Source organism: Colletotrichum karsti (genome assembly GCF_011947395.1).
Source record: "Colletotrichum karsti strain CkLH20 chromosome Unknown Scaffold77, whole genome shotgun sequence".
Lineage (NCBI taxonomy): Eukaryota > Fungi > Ascomycota > Sordariomycetes > Glomerellales > Glomerellaceae > Colletotrichum > Colletotrichum karsti.
Window position 1 is genome coordinate 72,186 of NW_024065977.1, and position 16,805 is coordinate 88,990.

At 53.8% G+C, this 16,805-nt stretch overlaps 6 protein-coding genes across 6 annotated transcripts; 4 read left to right on the top strand and 2 right to left on the bottom strand.

Moving 5' to 3' along the window:
- Positions 1-4,575: 4,575 nt before the first annotated feature.
- On the top strand, positions 4,576-5,637 carry CkaCkLH20_13202 (chitin synthase export chaperone; the record flags this gene model as incomplete). The annotated part of the gene is made up of 4 exons (XM_038895912.1): positions 4,576-4,605; positions 4,657-4,874; positions 4,947-5,040; positions 5,089-5,637. The coding sequence occupies 4 exons, from the start codon at positions 4,576-4,578 to the stop codon at positions 5,635-5,637; spliced, it is 891 nt and encodes a 296-aa protein (XP_038738796.1).
- Positions 5,638-7,273: 1,636 nt separating this feature from the next.
- CkaCkLH20_13203 (tfiih basal transcription factor complex p47 subunit) lies at positions 7,274-8,794 on the top strand (the record flags this gene model as incomplete). Its single annotated transcript, XM_038895913.1, has 3 exons — positions 7,274-7,848; positions 7,909-8,411; positions 8,478-8,794. The coding sequence occupies 3 exons, from the start codon at positions 7,274-7,276 to the stop codon at positions 8,792-8,794; spliced, it is 1,395 nt and encodes a 464-aa protein (XP_038738797.1).
- A 391-nt stretch (positions 8,795-9,185) lies between these two features.
- Positions 9,186-10,442, bottom strand: CkaCkLH20_13204 (4-hydroxyphenylpyruvate dioxygenase; the record flags this gene model as incomplete). Its single annotated transcript, XM_038895914.1, has 1 exon — positions 9,186-10,442. The coding sequence occupies one exon, from the start codon at positions 10,440-10,442 to the stop codon at positions 9,186-9,188; it is 1,257 nt and encodes a 418-aa protein (XP_038738798.1).
- A 1,059-nt stretch (positions 10,443-11,501) lies between these two features.
- CkaCkLH20_13205 (uncharacterized protein) lies at positions 11,502-12,296 on the top strand (the record flags this gene model as incomplete). Its single annotated transcript, XM_038895915.1, has 1 exon — positions 11,502-12,296. The coding sequence occupies one exon, from the start codon at positions 11,502-11,504 to the stop codon at positions 12,294-12,296; it is 795 nt and encodes a 264-aa protein (XP_038738799.1).
- Positions 12,297-13,076: 780 nt separating this feature from the next.
- CkaCkLH20_13206 (60s ribosomal protein l27-a) lies at positions 13,077-13,850 on the top strand (the record flags this gene model as incomplete). The annotated part of the gene is made up of 2 exons (XM_038895916.1): positions 13,077-13,139; positions 13,422-13,850. 2 exons carry the CDS (start codon positions 13,077-13,079, stop codon positions 13,848-13,850), a joined length of 492 nt encoding a protein of 163 aa, XP_038738800.1.
- Positions 13,851-14,793: 943 nt separating this feature from the next.
- On the bottom strand, positions 14,794-16,253 carry CkaCkLH20_13207 (triose-phosphate transporter; the record flags this gene model as incomplete). Its single annotated transcript, XM_038895917.1, has 5 exons — positions 14,794-15,168; positions 15,226-15,633; positions 15,687-15,910; positions 15,966-16,033; positions 16,114-16,253. The coding sequence occupies 5 exons, from the start codon at positions 16,251-16,253 to the stop codon at positions 14,794-14,796; spliced, it is 1,215 nt and encodes a 404-aa protein (XP_038738801.1).
- Between the last annotated feature and the right edge of the window lie 552 nt (positions 16,254-16,805).

The window sequence follows — 16,805 nt, forward strand, 5'->3', positions numbered from 1 at the left end:
CTTTATACACAATTCTCTGGGGAGAGAGTGATAGGTTTATGTTCCTTGTCTGGCATTCGTTTTCTTTTGCTATTCGCAACGTTGCAAATGCATACTCAAGACGAGAGAAGAAAACCCACTTACGGATGGATACCTTACCTGACAGGAGTTCGAGTTTCATCGTGAGGTAGTGCAATCGACGCAGTGTTGCGCTCCAACGGCGATGATCGATTTGACGAGGCTCAAAAATGTTGGGTGAGAGTCTTGGTCCAAGTGATACAAGCGAGGTTCAGATACCACATGTCCGGGGAGAGTCCAGTTTCCACAAGCCGCGTACAGAGTACGATTCAAACAATTGTGGCAGCAGCACCTCCAGCTTGGCACTTGGGACCACCAGGAAAGATGACTTGGCCTCGTGGAAGTGTCAGCTATCTATCACAAGCGTTCTGCCCAAAAGAGCCAAGAGCTGTTCTCCATTCTGATGAGTGATTGCAGGCAGGTTTGGTCCCAGGGGAAACGAGGCTGACGACCTGACCTAGCCTTAAATCTAGAAGACGGTCTCGGACACTTAGTAGTGATAGCCGCAACATTAGTCTTGTCAAGTGGAAGAATCCTAGTGTGTGAAGTAAAGAATATCAAACCCTGGTGATTCGTGAATGTGAAGTCCAGCCCACTCGATATGGGTTAGTTGATGATCGCCGCGAGGGATCCGGCGATTCCATTTTCACATCCCAGACCCCAGGATTGCGGGGGCCAATCTGCGACAACCTTACGGATACATCGCCAGACCGTCGTCCACAAACTAGAGGTATTCCTCCCAAGACCATATACAACGACGCTTGCGCTTCGGTGCAGTGTTCATACCGGCCTAGTTCTGAAGTTAATCCGACTCGCCTCGGGTGGGTTGGACATTCGTGACCAAGCGGACAGGAGACGGTTTGCTCCAATAGCAGTTCTCGACTCCGGCCGCGCACGCCAGCACGCTACTACCTTATGAGCCTCCAGTTGATCAGCGGCCCTCCGATATCCGGGCCGGACTTTGGAGATATCATGACCCCTACCTATCTTGGGTAGGTTCCGCCAGTCTCCTGGACGTACTGGTACACAGTAAAGGGTGGGTTCAGGTCAGTGGAGGGCGATGACGGTTCTAGTACTGCGGACGCTGCCCTTGTAGTAAAAGTGAGGCTTCATTCGGAGCTGTCGATATCATCGAGAGGCAGCAGACAGCCTTGCGAGATTGTTCTGTTCAAAGCTTTCGATAGACAAACAGCACAGGATAGGCCCGAATCCAATGTCGGATGCTGGCGGAGGCTGGCTTGATTGGTGGCGAAGGGAAAACAGCCAATGGCAGGTGCAGGAAGGGCCCGCGGCAGCCTTGATTGCTCGACCAGTGAAAGCGAAGAGGAAGTCCAAGACTGTTGCCGAGAGAACGAGGGCATCCCTGTTTTTGGGGTCTGGATACTCATCGACCCATTATCCGTAGACAGCGAACAGATTTGACGCTACGGCTACCGCTAAGCCATCATGGGTCGTGGCCCGACGGCTCTCGGAGCGAAGCTGACAGGCGGTAGACAAGCGGTGGGCAGGCGAGCCACGTCGACGATGACCTCGATATTCCGTCGGTGTGGGATCTTCTTGCAAGGTTGGGTTGGTGGTTGACGGGCAACCCGGCTCATCCAAGTCGAGACAAGCACACCGCGAGAAAAGGAGGCTGGGGGGACAGGGAGAACAAGGCTCAAGGCTAGCGGCCTTCCTGACCCGGCTTGGTTCCGTGGTGGCCGCAAGTGTGAGAGGATCTTTCGGTATATGTGTAAACCACTCCTCAAGGCCTGTAAAAAGCCTGTCGCGACGCGTCGCAACAGCCTTGGGAAAACCGGACTACGAACACTCTGTCGAAGTACGGAGTACAGGATAGTGCACACCGCACTCCCGTCCGTACTCCCTGCATTCGCGTTTGCAGGGCCGAACTCATTGCCCATGTGTGGTGACCGCTGCCAATGGCTATGCCACAATGCGTGCGTGTTGGAGGTTTTGGGCGCTCGGCAGACACGTGTAGGGATGGCCCGGACGGATGTCGTCTTGAATCAAGGTTGGCGGCGGGTGGTCAGGGGGCGACACATCCCATTTGAGCTGGTGTGGTGGGGGGTTTGTGTGTGTCCACTGTTCTCGGCCTTTTTTCTCTTTTCTTTTTGATAGGTCAAGGTACTTTACAGTATATCATTCTTAGAAGTGTGTAGGCAGCCAGAATGACACCCGGTCCATCATAGAATACCAATACAATGCGGAAGTCTTAATGAACAGATAGCATCCGCATCTCTCCAAGATGTCCCACGGAGGAGGTTATTGTACACTACGGATAGAGTCAGTGAGGCTGTGACGATGTCGCGAAGCACAGGCTCCGGGGTGCCACATGCATAGAACAGACGTGGGAATCGATCAATGCCTCCCCACTTGAAGTTTCTGCGGGATGGCAAGTATGTAAGGTACTGTACCCAACTGTGCAAGCACGGATGACGTTGGTGAGCACTGATTGCGCTCGTGCCTATTCAGATGTGTGACATTGAGCTAGACTATTGTGTCGAGGTAACTAAGGTACCTAGGCAAGTGTGCCATTGTCTCTTGTCTCAGTCGGATGAAGCGAGGGGACGGTGATACGACGATTAGAAAGAGAAGCAGAGATCCAGACGCTGGGCCATGAAAGAAGGGCCACAGTAAGGTAGCTTATCACGGAGGGGCCATCGCAGACACTCGAGATATGGAGGGGGCAAAGAGGGAGACGCTGACCCGTCAAGAGCAATTACGTACCTACGGATACTTGGGTAATTGGCGTTGGTAAGGTCCAGTGCATTGAAGTTGGCAAATTACCGACTTTACTCTGCAGCGCAGCACCTACGTAAGGTACCTAGGTAGATAGGTACCTTAAGGTACGATGCGTAGCAATTGCCTTTTCTTCTTCTTTGGCCTGGCCGTTATTTTCTCAATGTCAATGACAAAAGCTGAGGCCGAGGCTGGTTCCGAGACGGCGGCCGATGACCAGCCTACAACTGGAGCGGCGAGTAAAGGGAGGACAGAGAAATGTTGGTTGTGAACCCTGAACCTCGTCCGTCCTGCCGCCTCTGAAAGAATCACGACCGGCGAGCAGAGGCAGGCAGGCAGGAAGAGCAACAACTGAATAAAACCAGAAAACGAGAATCACACAGGGTGGCTAGCTGGGGCTGGCTACCTGCCCACTTCAGAGTCTAAATTAGCCCCTCCAATCGTTCGGGCGCATGGAAAGTCTTCGTCCGAAGGAAAAGAAGAAAAAAAAAAACTCGCATCGTCCAATCATGACGCGTGCAGCCACAACTTTGGGGCGCCGATTGGTCTGGTGTCAAAGTGTGGGGCAACGTCTTATTACCCTACTTGATGCGCCCAGCCCTGTTTAATGTCGAGCAAACGTGAACCGGTAGGAACCTTACCTACCTACCTAGGTAAGTACAGAGTAGGTATCCATTGTACCTTTCAGGTTGGTACCTAGGTAAGGTGCCTGCCTAAGTACGCAGTAAAGTAAAGGTAGGTAGGTAAGGTACCTATGGTATCTAAGGTACTTATGTGCCCTTAGCGAAGACGATACGTAAGGTACCTACCTCAATCCAATGGATCTCATCGCAACGCGGGTGCTGCCCTGGCTTCTTTTTGCTCCTTACCCCTGCCCTGGCCGTTATTTCCCACCTCTTCACCCTTTCCAAGGTTGAAGGCTCAATGCTCAACCGCTGGCTGGCAGACAGGGTCCCACGACCAGTTGCTGCTGTCCCTGTTCCTGAGAACCCCCGGCCTTATTACTGAAAGTGAACCGGCACGACTACCAAATCGTTCCAAGGCCTCCACTCCCTACCAACTACCTACCTAGGTTGGCTTATATTGTCCCACCGCCCACTGCGCCGCCTCCGACGACCTTTGCGCCTTTTCCGTCCGTTGCGCCTGGCACTTGCTGCACCCGCACCCGCTCCCGCACGCACACTCGCACCTACTCAATACTAACACCTGCAACCTCCACCTACTTTTCTGGGAAAACTCGAGCGATTCGGCTGTATAAGTCAGGAGCGCGGCAGCGACGACGGCGACGACGACGACGACGACTATCAGAAGGAAACACTGAGGGCCAAAGAGAGCGCGCGATCAGGACTGAGTTCAGCCGAGCCGAGGGGTAATGAGTTGTCGCGCATCGCGTCCAGCCAAGGGAAGATTTTAAAATACGAGGCTTCGAAACAAGGAGGAGAACCCACAATCAGCACCACCACCACGAACTCGATCTCGACCTCGACCTCGACCAGCCAGCTAACCAGTCACCTTGCCCGACATAACTCGTTACTTATCATCCACAAACACTTGTCTCACGGCCAGAGTTCGAATTGCTCGCCTACGAGCTCGTCGCTGCCATTTTTTGATACCGCCGACGCCCCAATACTAGCTTCGCCGTTTCAATCCACCACAGCGAGACATCAAAGCCATTGTTCGCCCGCGACACGAGTTGGGCTTGCGACCTGTGGTGTCGAGAGGGAACGAAAACATCCTCTGGCATTTTAGCCACTGATTTCCCCGCAAACATCCGCCACAATGGGCTCAACGCAGTTCGGCAACTTCTTTGTAAGTTTTGCCCAACGCGTTCCAACACCCTCTGCTGATCACCTCCGCCAGAACTTTTGCCGAGATTCGACACTGCCCGTCTGCAATGTTCTCTCCAACAATCACACCCAGGAGGGGCCGTGGGGCGGTTGCGAGCTGAAAGGAATTCCTCTCAGTGACAACCGCAAGCTAGGCAATTTGGGTGTCATTTTGCTTTGCTTCGTGGCCATCCTGACAACGGGCTATCTCTACTTTAGATCAGAGCGTAAGAAGGCTGCGGTCGGTCGAAGGTAAGCCCGTGACATCGCTCGAGCGGCGCGCTCCAAACCGCTCGGTCATCATACTAACATGCTGCTTCTAAGGGAAATGCAACTGTTCCTGGTTGCTTTTGGCGTCATTCAATTATGTGAAATCTTCACCGTGGGAGATTTTCCTCTGGGAGAGAGCGTTCGAATCGTATGTGCTGTGATCCAATTGTCGAGGAGCAATCACTAACACGTGAAGGCTTTTACCGGTATTCACATTGGCATGATCATCGCGACAACCTGGATTTTAATGCTCAATGCTGTCGTTGGTTACCAAATCGTTGACGATGGGACGCCCTTATCGATGGGTCTGATCATAGGCTCCGCGGTTGTTCTGCTCGGTGGAACGCTCTACATCACGCTCGATACCGGGTTTCACTGGACTGGCTTCTGGGACGATGCATACACATCACCTCCCAATCGCCACATCGCCCTCTACGTCTTGTACCAACTGGCACCTCTCATCTTCCTGGTTGCGTTCTTCGTTCTCGAGGGCATCCTTGTCATCCGTATACTCGGCGAGATGCGGCCGATGCTCTACCTGACTGCCGCCTCGGTGCTCTTCGCCGTTGGCCAGATCTTCAACTACGTTGTCAGCTCCCACATTTGCGAGGGCACTGATGGCAAGGTTGACGGCTCCTTGTTTCAGACTCTCTTCACCCTTTTGGCCGTCGTCACTGTATGGATTTTCTGGTCCAGCATTACCGAAGATGACTGGCCAATGCCCGTTGGAAATGCGTATCCATAGGCGAAGAACACCAGTTGTGTGACATCGCTTGGAGATGGACGAGTCCGAAGTCCGCCGCCGCCGACCGACGGCTTTTAAGAGATTGCGCAAACAAAGGGGCCGACTGATTATTATTAATAGTATTGCAACAGCACGAGACCCAAGTTCCGCTTTTCGTCGGCCTGTCGAAGCACAGTGAGCCATCAAGTCACCGATGTCCTCGAGGGTGATCGGCAGGGTCACAACAAGCTGTTTGTTTTTGCGAGTAACAAAGCTGAGGACGTTGATTGAACTGGGCCTCGTGTCGTGCATTTCTGAACATTCCTTTGTGGCGACCGAAGGTGCGAAACCACACGAGCATTTGATGCTGAGGTATGAGTTACGCATAGCGGTTGTTTACAGTTCGATTCCCCAATCATCACCGAAGTCTAGATAGGGGCCACTTTACATGCCCCGCAGGCACTGCTCTTGCGGAAGAGAAGGGCGGGCTGACGGTGTGTTGACGAGCATGACGAAGGCGGAGGGAAAAGCTGATATTTTGTATTTTTGTATTTTTTTCGATATCTTTTTTGGTCTTGTCGGGATGCATAACGCGGCGGATGGACAACCATCCGGCGATGGATGTACAACGCACGGACACATTTTACGAGTAGCGGATAGTTATACCCCGATGGAAGGAGCGACTAATGTACATGAACGTCGAATGATTGATTACTCAAAAGAAGCGCATCAATCTCTTTGTCTATTTACTGTCTTAAAGGGGTTCTGCTACTACCAATACCCTTGCGGTAGAACACTCGACAATGAAAGGAAAGAGAACCGATCCGAAGCACCCAGGTCACGATCAACTAACTGTATGAGCTGGACTGTAATCGCTTCATCTAGAGACGTTTGGGAGGAGGACTGCATGATGGAGTGGATTCGGCGGCCTCGTACTAGTGCTCCGGTAGTGCAAACGTCCAAGCCGGGACCGGTCTTCTCCCGAAGGCTTATCAGCCCCTCTCCGGTCCCCGGTTCAGTGCCCCTCTTACTACAGATTTCAATATCACTACACAAAGGCGTTAAAGTAAAGTACCAAGGGGGACGTAGCTGGGTTTTACTGATAGGTGTCCCTGCGATCTCGCGGCATTGCAGAAGACTTAAATTTGTGGTCGTGGATTCACATGGGTGATCATCCGGGTTACTGGGGGGGGGAAGGCAGCCGTGTACGGCCATCTGTTTCTCGAGAGATGATTGGTTTGTCCACATAGATAGAACATTTTTGTTTGTGCCAATGAGGTTGAAATGGAATAAATATACGTAAAGGGACTGAAATAGCAAAGCGAAAGTCATGATACCAGCATGTGAATGGCTCGAACAGGGGTTTGTGCATTAGACCTTCTCTGATTGGCTGTTTGTGCATAACCCTTGCCTAAACTACGAGGCTGCGATCTTTTTTCCTCCAGCCTTGCCCACCGACGCTGAGCTCTCAACTCGTCATCTCCTGCACCACAGTGCCAACTCCATTGTGCCGTCACACCTCCCCAGCGAACGCATTCATCAAACCGAAACGGAGACCATACAGAAGCAAGGGGGCTCAAGGCACGAAAACCATCCTCAGAATATCTCCAAAAAAACGAATTCTCTTCACGCATCCCCCGATCAACCTCAACTCACAATGGCCGACTCCGACGGCGAGTACGTTGAGGACATGTCCGACGATGATCTCAATGACCACCAAGTAACGAACGGTACGGGTGCCGATGGTACATCAGGGAAGGCGCGCGGGAAGAAGGGCAAGAGCGGACACTCCAAAGCACGATGGGAGGACGTCAAACGCAGCTGGGAGGAGGTCACAGAGGGCGCCGATGGCAGTCTGGCGGTGGGCGCCAGTCTCGAAGCCGAGAAGAGGAGGAGGCTTCTAAGAGACACGACACCGCTGCAGCGCGGTATCATTCGTCATCTGGTGCTGGTATTGGACATGTCATTCGCCATGACCGAGAAAGACATGCTTCCCAACCGCTATCGCGTCGCGTGGGCATACGCTGCGGACTTCGTCAAGGAGTATTTCGAGCAGAACCCGATCTCGCAGTTGGGTATCATTGGAATGCGCGACGGTGTCGCTCTTAGGATCAGCGATATGAGCGGCAACCCAACCGACCACCTCGAAAAGTTGAAGTCGTTTGAGGGACAGGAGCCGTCTGGCAACCCAAGCTTACAGAATGCGCTGGAAATGTGTCGCGGGGCTCTATTGTAAGGATGGCACGGCACACGCATTGTTTTTTGAACGCTTGCTAACTTGCGATGCTCCAGCCACGCTCCCTCTCACGGTACTCGTGAAGTGCTCGTCGTCTTCGGCGCCCTCCTCTCCTCTGATCCCGGCGACATTCACGAGACAATATCATCCCTCATAACCGACCGAATTCGCGTTTCTATCGTCGGTCTCGCCGCCCAAGTTGCCATCTGCGCCGAACTCTGCACACGTACAAATGCCGGCGACGATACTCAATATAGTGTGTGCATGAACGACGCCCACTTCCGAGACCTGCTCCTCGCCGCTACAACACCACCAGTAACCCGGACTATTGCACAGAGCACCGCGTCCCTCCTCATGATGGGATTTCCTTCTCGAACCCTTGTGCAGGGCGAGGCCACCGCCATCTGCGCCTGCCACAATAAGCCTGCCCGCGAGGGCTATCTATGCACGCGCTGTGGTACTCGCGTATGTCGTCTGCCTATTGAGTGTCCGGCATGCTCTCTGACGCTCATTCTCTCCACCCATCTCGCCCGCTCATACCACCATCTATTCCCTCTTCGTAACTGGGTGGAGGTCCCTTGGGCGGATGCCAGCAAATCCAGAGGTTGTTACTCTTGTCTCACAGCTTTCCCCGAACCGCCCAAGGCGTCCAAGAAGAAAGACAAGGACAAGGACAAGGACGGCGTCTCGACAGTGACCCCCGTCGTCCCTGCTCCAGGCCCACCACCGGAGCTCAAGGGAGTTAGTGAGAGCGGACGATATGCTTGCACAGTGTGCAACAGTCACTTTTGCATTGACTGCGATGTTTACGCTCACGAGGTAATTCACAATTGCCCTGGGTGCCAAAGCGATACTCGCGGGGTGGCAGCGGAAACCGTCACCGAGGTCAATGGCGCAAACGGGCATCAAACGAACGGGACGGCCATGGTCATCGACTCATGACAGCATAGTGGAGAACACATCAAGGCAACTGAAAAGCAAAGTTCGAGGGAAGTGCCTAGGACAAAGCACGAAGCGGTCGGAGAAGACGGACAAGCGCCGCACTGCGAAATAAAAATAAAACCACTCAGACCAGAGAAGTGAAGTCATTTTCGGCTTCGGCAATTCATTTAGGAGCCACGGGCGACCCAAGGAAGGGCTGAATGATATGAGGAGACGGTACAGTCTATTGGCGCAAGGGATCCTTTGCAGGATCATGTTTTCAATATACCTAGGGCATGTACATAACAAAATATGAGTGCGGGATTCGTCTCTTTCTTCCCAGCAGAGACCAGAAAGCCTGCTCTGCCCCGGAACACGCTGAACATGCCTACGTTATTTGGGATCCATCGCGTTACAAGTTTCCGCGCTCAGCCTGCTCACGCTCAATCGCTTCAAACAAACTCTTGAAGTTGCCCGCACCAAATCCCTCAAAGTGGTTGCGCTGGATGATCTCAATGAAGACCGTAGGTCTGTCCATGAGTGGTTTGGTAAACAGCTGCAACAGGTAACCTTGCTCGTCGTAGTCAATAAGAATGTTGAGCGCCTCGATGGTGGCGAGGTCTTCCTTGAGCTCCCAATTGCGCTTTTCCGACTTGAGTCGGTGACGCATGGTGTCATAGTATGTCGGGGGGACGGCGATGAACTCAACGCCGCGGGCGCGCATTGCCGACACGGTTTCGATAATGTTGGAAGTCAGGAGAGCAATGTGCTGGACACCCGGGCCGGAGTTAAAGACGACGTACTCCTCGATCTGCGACTTCTTCTTTCCCGGGGCCGGCTCATTGATGGGCATCTTCACCATGTTGTTTGCTGATGACATGACGATGGAGTTCAAGGCCGAAAACTCGGTGCAAATCTGGGAGTCATCGACAGACCAGAAACGGTGGAATGAAAGGCACTGCTCGTAAAAGGCACAGGCGGCAACCATTTCATTCCAGGACTGGTTACCGACGCAGTGGTCGATGCGCAGCAAAGGCGCCGCAGGAAGAGTGACGGAGGCCTTGGAGGGCTTCGCTGCGCGGAAGCCAGGGAGAAACGGGCCCCTGTAGCCGTTGCGGGATATGAGTGTGTGAGTGGTATCGCCGTAGGTGCGAATGACGGCGGTGAGCACGTCGCCGTGATCAGGGTCGGCGAGAACTGTGGGGGGTTGGACCGACTGGGCACCCTCCTGGACAGCCTTTCTATAAACGCCCTCCACGTTGTCGACCTCGAAAGCGACATCCTTCACGGCGTCGCCGTGCTTCTCGAGGTGAGCGTGAATCTCGCGCAGGAGCTCCCGCTCCGCATCAGAGATGGGCTCGTCCTCGGGCAGGTGGGCACAAGATCGCACCGGAGAGGTGAAGACGAAACGGACGTCATTGTTGGCGACAGCGTACGATGAAACGTACCTGCTGCCGGTCTCGAGTCCCTTGTACGCGACTGTTCTGAAGCCAAAGAGAGTGTTGTAATACGAAGCGGCCTGCTTCGCGTTGCCAACCCACCAGGTTACGTGGTCGTACCCCTGGAAATTGGGCGGCGGATGTTGAACAGCGAGTCCATCGCCGAGGTCTGTTGTTGCCGGATAGGCAGCGTTTTGTGGCGGCGAGTCTGTGATTGCAGAAGGGGACATTGACACTCAGAAGCTTTCGGCGGTACCGGGGACGTTGTGTCGCGGACGATATATGGATAAGGATTGAGATCTCTGGAGGGTGGGACTGCGGCTAGAGATTGTTGGCAAAGGGGGTTCATACCATGAAGGACACAGGATGGGGACCTCAGCTTTATGTCTGGCGCACCGGTTTGGACTCAACTGTTTAGACACTGTACATTGCGGATGAACCTTAAACAACAACCAAGACGGACTTCCGTCCAAAACCACCAGGGCATGAAGTGTTGCCTCGCATTCCACGGCACGGCACACATTGGCGGTTCCAGTGGCCGCCATCTGACGCTTGTCAATGGCTAACCCCGGGGCGGGGTTCCTTCAGATCCTATGTTTGACCCAGCAAGTATCTGGGATGGGCGTCATCCTGTAATCGCCTCGACTCCTGCCCGTAGTGCCCAAAGTAGAAGGAGAGGCTGGCGGCGGGTTGCGCCGTGTAATGTTGAGATTGTAAATCGCATGCGGAAACGCGCCGGCCGAGCAAAGGACCGTGATCAGCCGAGATAAGCCGGCGCTGGCCGACCGGGCCATGTGCGCGGCGCGGCTTTGACGCTCCCCACCATGCTTCGGATGCTCCAGGCTATGCCCGCCATCCAGTCTTGCAGTGTTGGGTACGAATACAAAGAATGTGAGAGCTTGTGCTGGTAGCCGCTGTTTCCGTCATCCATGGGTTACCTTAAGTCTGGGGATAGGTCAATCTTTGGGTACCCACACGGAATGACCGCACGGCTTGTCGCTTTTCCTTTGAAACCCTTCCATAGCCGCCGTCCGTTGTAATGCGGAATGGTCAGACCTGCCTCTCGGCCGCCCGCCGTATCCGCTCGGACACTCTTGCATCTAATAAATCCCCTGGGATTGCCTATGGATTGATCGTTTCCTTCTCGTCATCAGCGCCAATCAGAAAATAATCGACAATCCGTTGGGATATCGCGGTAGGAACGACTGTATTCGGGTCTGTATTTTCAAAGAAAGACAGTCAGCATTTCCCCCTCAGTCGAGAGCCCCAAATCCCTCACATCCGCACAAATGGCTTCCGTGTCCTTGAGTCGGCACGATGTCCATGTGCTAGACAAAATCAAAGACCCCGAATCCGACCCATCAGCGAACGTCTTGCTTGACCCGTCACTGCCTCGAGACCCTCAAATGACCGACACAACTGTCTACGAGCGCGTGATCCAGAAAGAGAGGGAAATCATCTTGTCCATGCAGCAGCTCGAGCTTCAGATGGCAGGGCTGAGACCGAGAACCTTCACGGAACCCGTCCAGGAGTACAAGGTCCTCCTATCGAAGCTGGACGACTTCATCTCCGAGTATCCAAATTATGCCAGCGCCAGAAACAACCGAGTGCAGGCGTTGAGACGCTTGTATGGGGACACAATGCTGCTGTCTGGGGCACCACCCTTGTCACAGCGCCTGATCGAGAATCCCGATAGTGTCGAGATTGGCCACCAGTCCAAGTTAGCATTGGATGACATCGAAAAGTCCATCTCACTCTTGACACCTCGGAATATGTTCGGCGCCATGTCGCCTCAAGCGGCCAAGACACTGTCTCTGGCATACACTCAGCGGGCAGCCATCTACCACATGACGGCGAAGTCGGTGCCTGGGCTTCAGGTGCACGTTGACCAGAGCAGACAGGAGGCGAATTGGAGTAAGCTCGATTTCGAAGAGGCGGCGTCGCGGGACTTTGCGATGGGCGGTAGATATGGGAATGAAATAGCCAAAGGTCTGGCTGTAAGCACAAACCCGACGGCGAAGTTGTGTGGGCAGATGGTTCGGGAAGCGATGAAGAAGGAGTATGGTCCGTCATTCGGTGACTAAAGCGTACAGGCGTTGAAGCCTGAGAGCCAGCTTGAACAGATATGCCGCCGCACTGCGGTATGCCTCCCAAATAAACCTACGCGGAACCCTTGGCCAGTCCCAGCCGTCTGTTTTGTACACACGTGTCAGTGAATGATTCGGGATTCATGCGCATCGACCTCAGAATGCATACCTCTTGGCCGCGGTAACGGTGTCCTGAGTAGTCTTGCCCTTTTCCTTCTCTTCACGATTGATTCTCGTAGCGGCAGCACCAAGGCCAATGACCAGAGCAAAGATGGGATCGGCGACCTTGGAAATGATGTACGCTGGCGGAGCAGACATGGTGGGCGGGCAGCGGGCAGCTGTCGCGTATGGCGATGTAATCAAGAGCTTCCGAGAGAGGGAGGGAGATGAAGAGATGCGTCGAAGTTGAAGTTGAAGTGTGGAGTAGTACGATGGACTGCCGGCACCGGGCATTCATCCATCCACGTCTCTGCCATCACCTGGCACCATTCGCGCTGGACTAAGGTACCTACGTGCCTGCTTTTCTGGTTGGGCCCCCACCTAGGTAATTAGTATAGCGATGGAAGGTGAGGTCGGGTACACAGTACCTAAGGCCCGGGTCGGGTGCCTGGAGACCCGCCCTCGGATCAACAGACCTCCGACAAGCCAATCAAGCGAATTCGCATCTAGGGCACACCACACACAACCTACCACATTCTTCCGAACTCATAATTGCGATTTTTTCACCCACGTCGACCATCAACATCACGCCCAAAGCCCCCGACAGCGCAGGTCACCATGAAGTTCCTTAAGGTCGGCAGAGTCGCCATCATCACCCACGGCCGCTACGCCGGCAAGAAGGTACGAGTCTACGATTTTTTACGACTAGCACACATTCCTGCCGCCGAGAAAGAGATGGGTGAAATTTCACGTCGCCGGTCAAGTCTTTGAATTCGAGAGGGAGATGCATCAGGATACGGATCGAAACAGGAGTAATATACGCCGCCACCGATAACACCCGATCATGCGAGACGCGACGACGACGTTGAATTTTCACAGATGCGGCACTCGATACTCGGCGGAGGGAGGGGATGTTCACACAAGCGAAGATCATCAGGAATACTAACGTCGATTTCTTCCTAGGTCGTCATCATCCAGCCTGTCGACTCCGGCAACAAGGCTCACCCCTTCGGCCACGCTCTCGTCGCTGGTATCGAGCGCTACCCCTCCAAGATCACCCGCCGCATGTCCAAGACCCGCCAGGAGAAGCGCAACAAGATCAAGCCTTTCGTCAAGCTGGTCAACTACAACCACTTGATGCCCACCCGCTACACTCTCGAGCTCGAGGGTCTCAAGGGTGTCGTCTCCAACGACACCTTCAAGGAGGTCACTCAGCGTGAGGACGCCAAGAAGACGGTGAAGAAGGTTCTGGAGGAGCGTTACACGAGCGGCAAGAACAGATGGTTCTTCACGCCCCTGAGTATGTCCCACCCCAAAAACGGCCTTCCTGCGTCTCTTGTGACAGGAGAGCCTCGGGAACACGGCGACATGGAACGATTGAACTACGGCTAACCGGTGTTACAGGATTTTAAAAAGGGAAACCGTTTCTGCAATCGTCAACAGGTCGGGGAGTTGGGCTGGCTTTTAAAGAGCATCAATTGGCATCTGAGGTCCTCGGTTTAAGGGCTCCCAATGAGAAACCATTGAAATGAAGACGTTTTGCCTGTGATACCTCAAAAAATGGATGCGGCTGCCGTGACCGAAGAGAGTGATGGAAAAGGTCTTTGATGATTGGTGGGTAGATTCAGCCCTCGGCCGTGGGAGACGGCCATGATCAATGAACACGAAATAAGCAAGCCCATATCTACTTCCGAGGTCCGCCTTGACAGTGAACTCGAGCTTCTACCATGCAACCCGAAACCTAGGTTCCTTGCTGTGCTAGTCTTCTGATACTGTTTGCCGTCTTCCAGGTGGTGATCGCCGTATGGTCGGCGCTTCACAGTTCTCCAGCACCGGCATCGTTTCCCATCCACACCTGGCTCATCGTCGGCTATCTTCTTCGCAGTGCTAAGCCTCGGTTTTGGCCGTTCCCCACAGGTTGCACGCCATGGACCACTGTACCAGAGCGGTTTTCTCACTTGAACTCGCGGTGTTTACTGTTGCTAACTTTTTGTGTGTATCATTGCGTACGTACATGTCTATATCCTCCGCCGTCTACAGTACATCATATTAGAGCTTCATGATGCAAACCACGCAACCTAGACCCTTCGCGCTCTGCGCCTGTGCTCTATAGCTGTACACGGGGTAACTCCCAACAAACAAACAAAATTCCGATCTTCTCCGGATTAAAAGGAAAAAGGGGTCAATGGGCGCAAGGATGAAAAGAAGCTCGTAATATGTACTCAGAACAGGGTAGTTTTCGTCGCGGAAGAGAATCTGGTATCGTCACATCTCTACGCTTACAAGTAGGAAATGACAGGCCAAGAGAAAACACAGGTGTCGTCTATCCGACAGCCTATGCCCTGCTGCTGCCGAAGTGGCTGTTGACTTCGTTGATCAGGTTGTGGGGGTCGTATTCAGGGGCATACGTCGGGGCCAGGCCACCGAGCAGCGTGAAGAGGACGAATGCGGAGAGCACAATGATGCTGAGCTTGCGCAGAATGGGCTTGCGCTGGCCGAAGTCGGCCCACTGGCGGCCGGCCTCACCCATGTAGCCCTTGATCTGCTCATAGCCGAGCTTGTAGTAGACCATACCGCCGAGAGCGATGCTGTATCCGAAGAACTGAAGACCGGACACCTGCGTTCCCCAGATCATCATAGAGGCAACGACCAACATGACGTCCTTGAGAACACCGCAAAGAGTCAGGACCAGAGAAGAAGTCTTGCCGATCTGCGAGAGGAAGTTAGCATTGGCCACTGAGAGAATTGCTTGCGGATCACCACCTACCAGGAAGACGACAGAGACGTTCAACAGGAAGGCACAAAGACCGTTCAGGAAGAAAGTGAAGAGACCGACGTTGTAAACCTGGTCCATGGTGACCTTGGGGATCTCCCAAACGAGGGCAACGGCCAGGTTCATGACGGCGCAAACAGGAGCGAAGTAGTAGACCGACACGAGCGGGTCCATCTTGTAGTCGGCCGAGCTAAGCAGGCGCTGGACCATGGTGAGACGCAGGGCTTCGAAAATGACACCTCCAATCTGGTAGATGACGCCGATCCAGACAAACTTGATTTCTCCGATCGAGGCAACAATGACACCGACGACGATAATGGAGACGTTGAGGAAGACCTTCAAGTTGGGCTGGGAAACGCCCAGAGCCCAACCGGACAGCAGCACGGCAACGGGGGTGGTGGCCTGTGTGCCCTGTTAGCATCTCCATCGTGACAGTGGTGGAAGGGAAGGCGTACCTTGAGCATCTGAATGAAAGCGACGGAGAGGTACAGGTAGGTCAAGTTGCCGCAGATCAAACTCAAGCTGAAGAAGACGCCGATGGGCACGATAGCCCGCACGTAGACACGACCAGTCATCTTAACCGATTTGCGTCCATCGAGAACGTGGGTCCAGCGAGCGAGGATCTGTGTCATGATGGTCGCGAAGGTCAAGTGGTATGTCGTCAGGATGACGGGGTAGCCTTGGGTCAGTTAGCATCGTCATCGGGACTCGTCTGGCACGGGCGATCGGCTTACGGAAGTTGAGGGTGTCGAGAATCCATTTGTTGAAGAGAATGACCGAGGAGGACAGCGAGATCCAGACACTGAGGGGAGAAGTGGTCAGCAACGGTGTCTTTGAGCGACGAAAGGCGGGCAATTGCTGGATTGCGGTCGTTTCTCTTACATGACATAGAGCGCGGGATGAATCGCAGCCTTGGAAGACTGAGACTTCTCGACGTCCGGGTTCGTGGTGGGCAAGATCGAGCCGTTGTTCTCTCCGCGGGGGACCTCGCCCGAGACGCGCGTCTTCTCGTCGGCGCCCATTGTTTCGGTAGTGCGGTGCGGTGGGAGAGAGAGGACGAGGAGAGGAGAAAGAAGGAGGTTGGTGGTCGAGATGGAGAGGATAGAAGGTGACGACGATGGTAGTTGTCGTTGTGTTGTTGTCAGAAGAACAACTTGATACAGCTCAAATGCAGCCAAAAAAAAAAGGATGGGACGCGCAAAACGAGAGCGAGCGAGCGGACGGGACGGCCAAGCACTGGTTAAAGGAGTCGTGGGGTAGGCGACAGGTACTTTAACAATATGCAATTCGGGGGTCCCAGGGGTAAAATAGGGTAACAGACACCGGTTTCTGGCCTGAGCCGCAGCTAAAGCTTGGGGCTAAACAAGGCTTTGGGGAGTTGGACTTGTGGTGAGAGGAGAAATGAAGAAGCAGCCGGAAGAGCTTTTGCAATTGCAACTCTTTTTGGGGGGAGGAGTTTAAAAGAAGAGGTTAAGGTTGCTTTGAGGGCAAGCAGTGAGGTGGTTCTTTTTTTTTTTTTTTTCCCTCTTTGGTGGTGCTTCGAGAAGGGGAAAAGGAGAGTGGGTAGGGGGTGA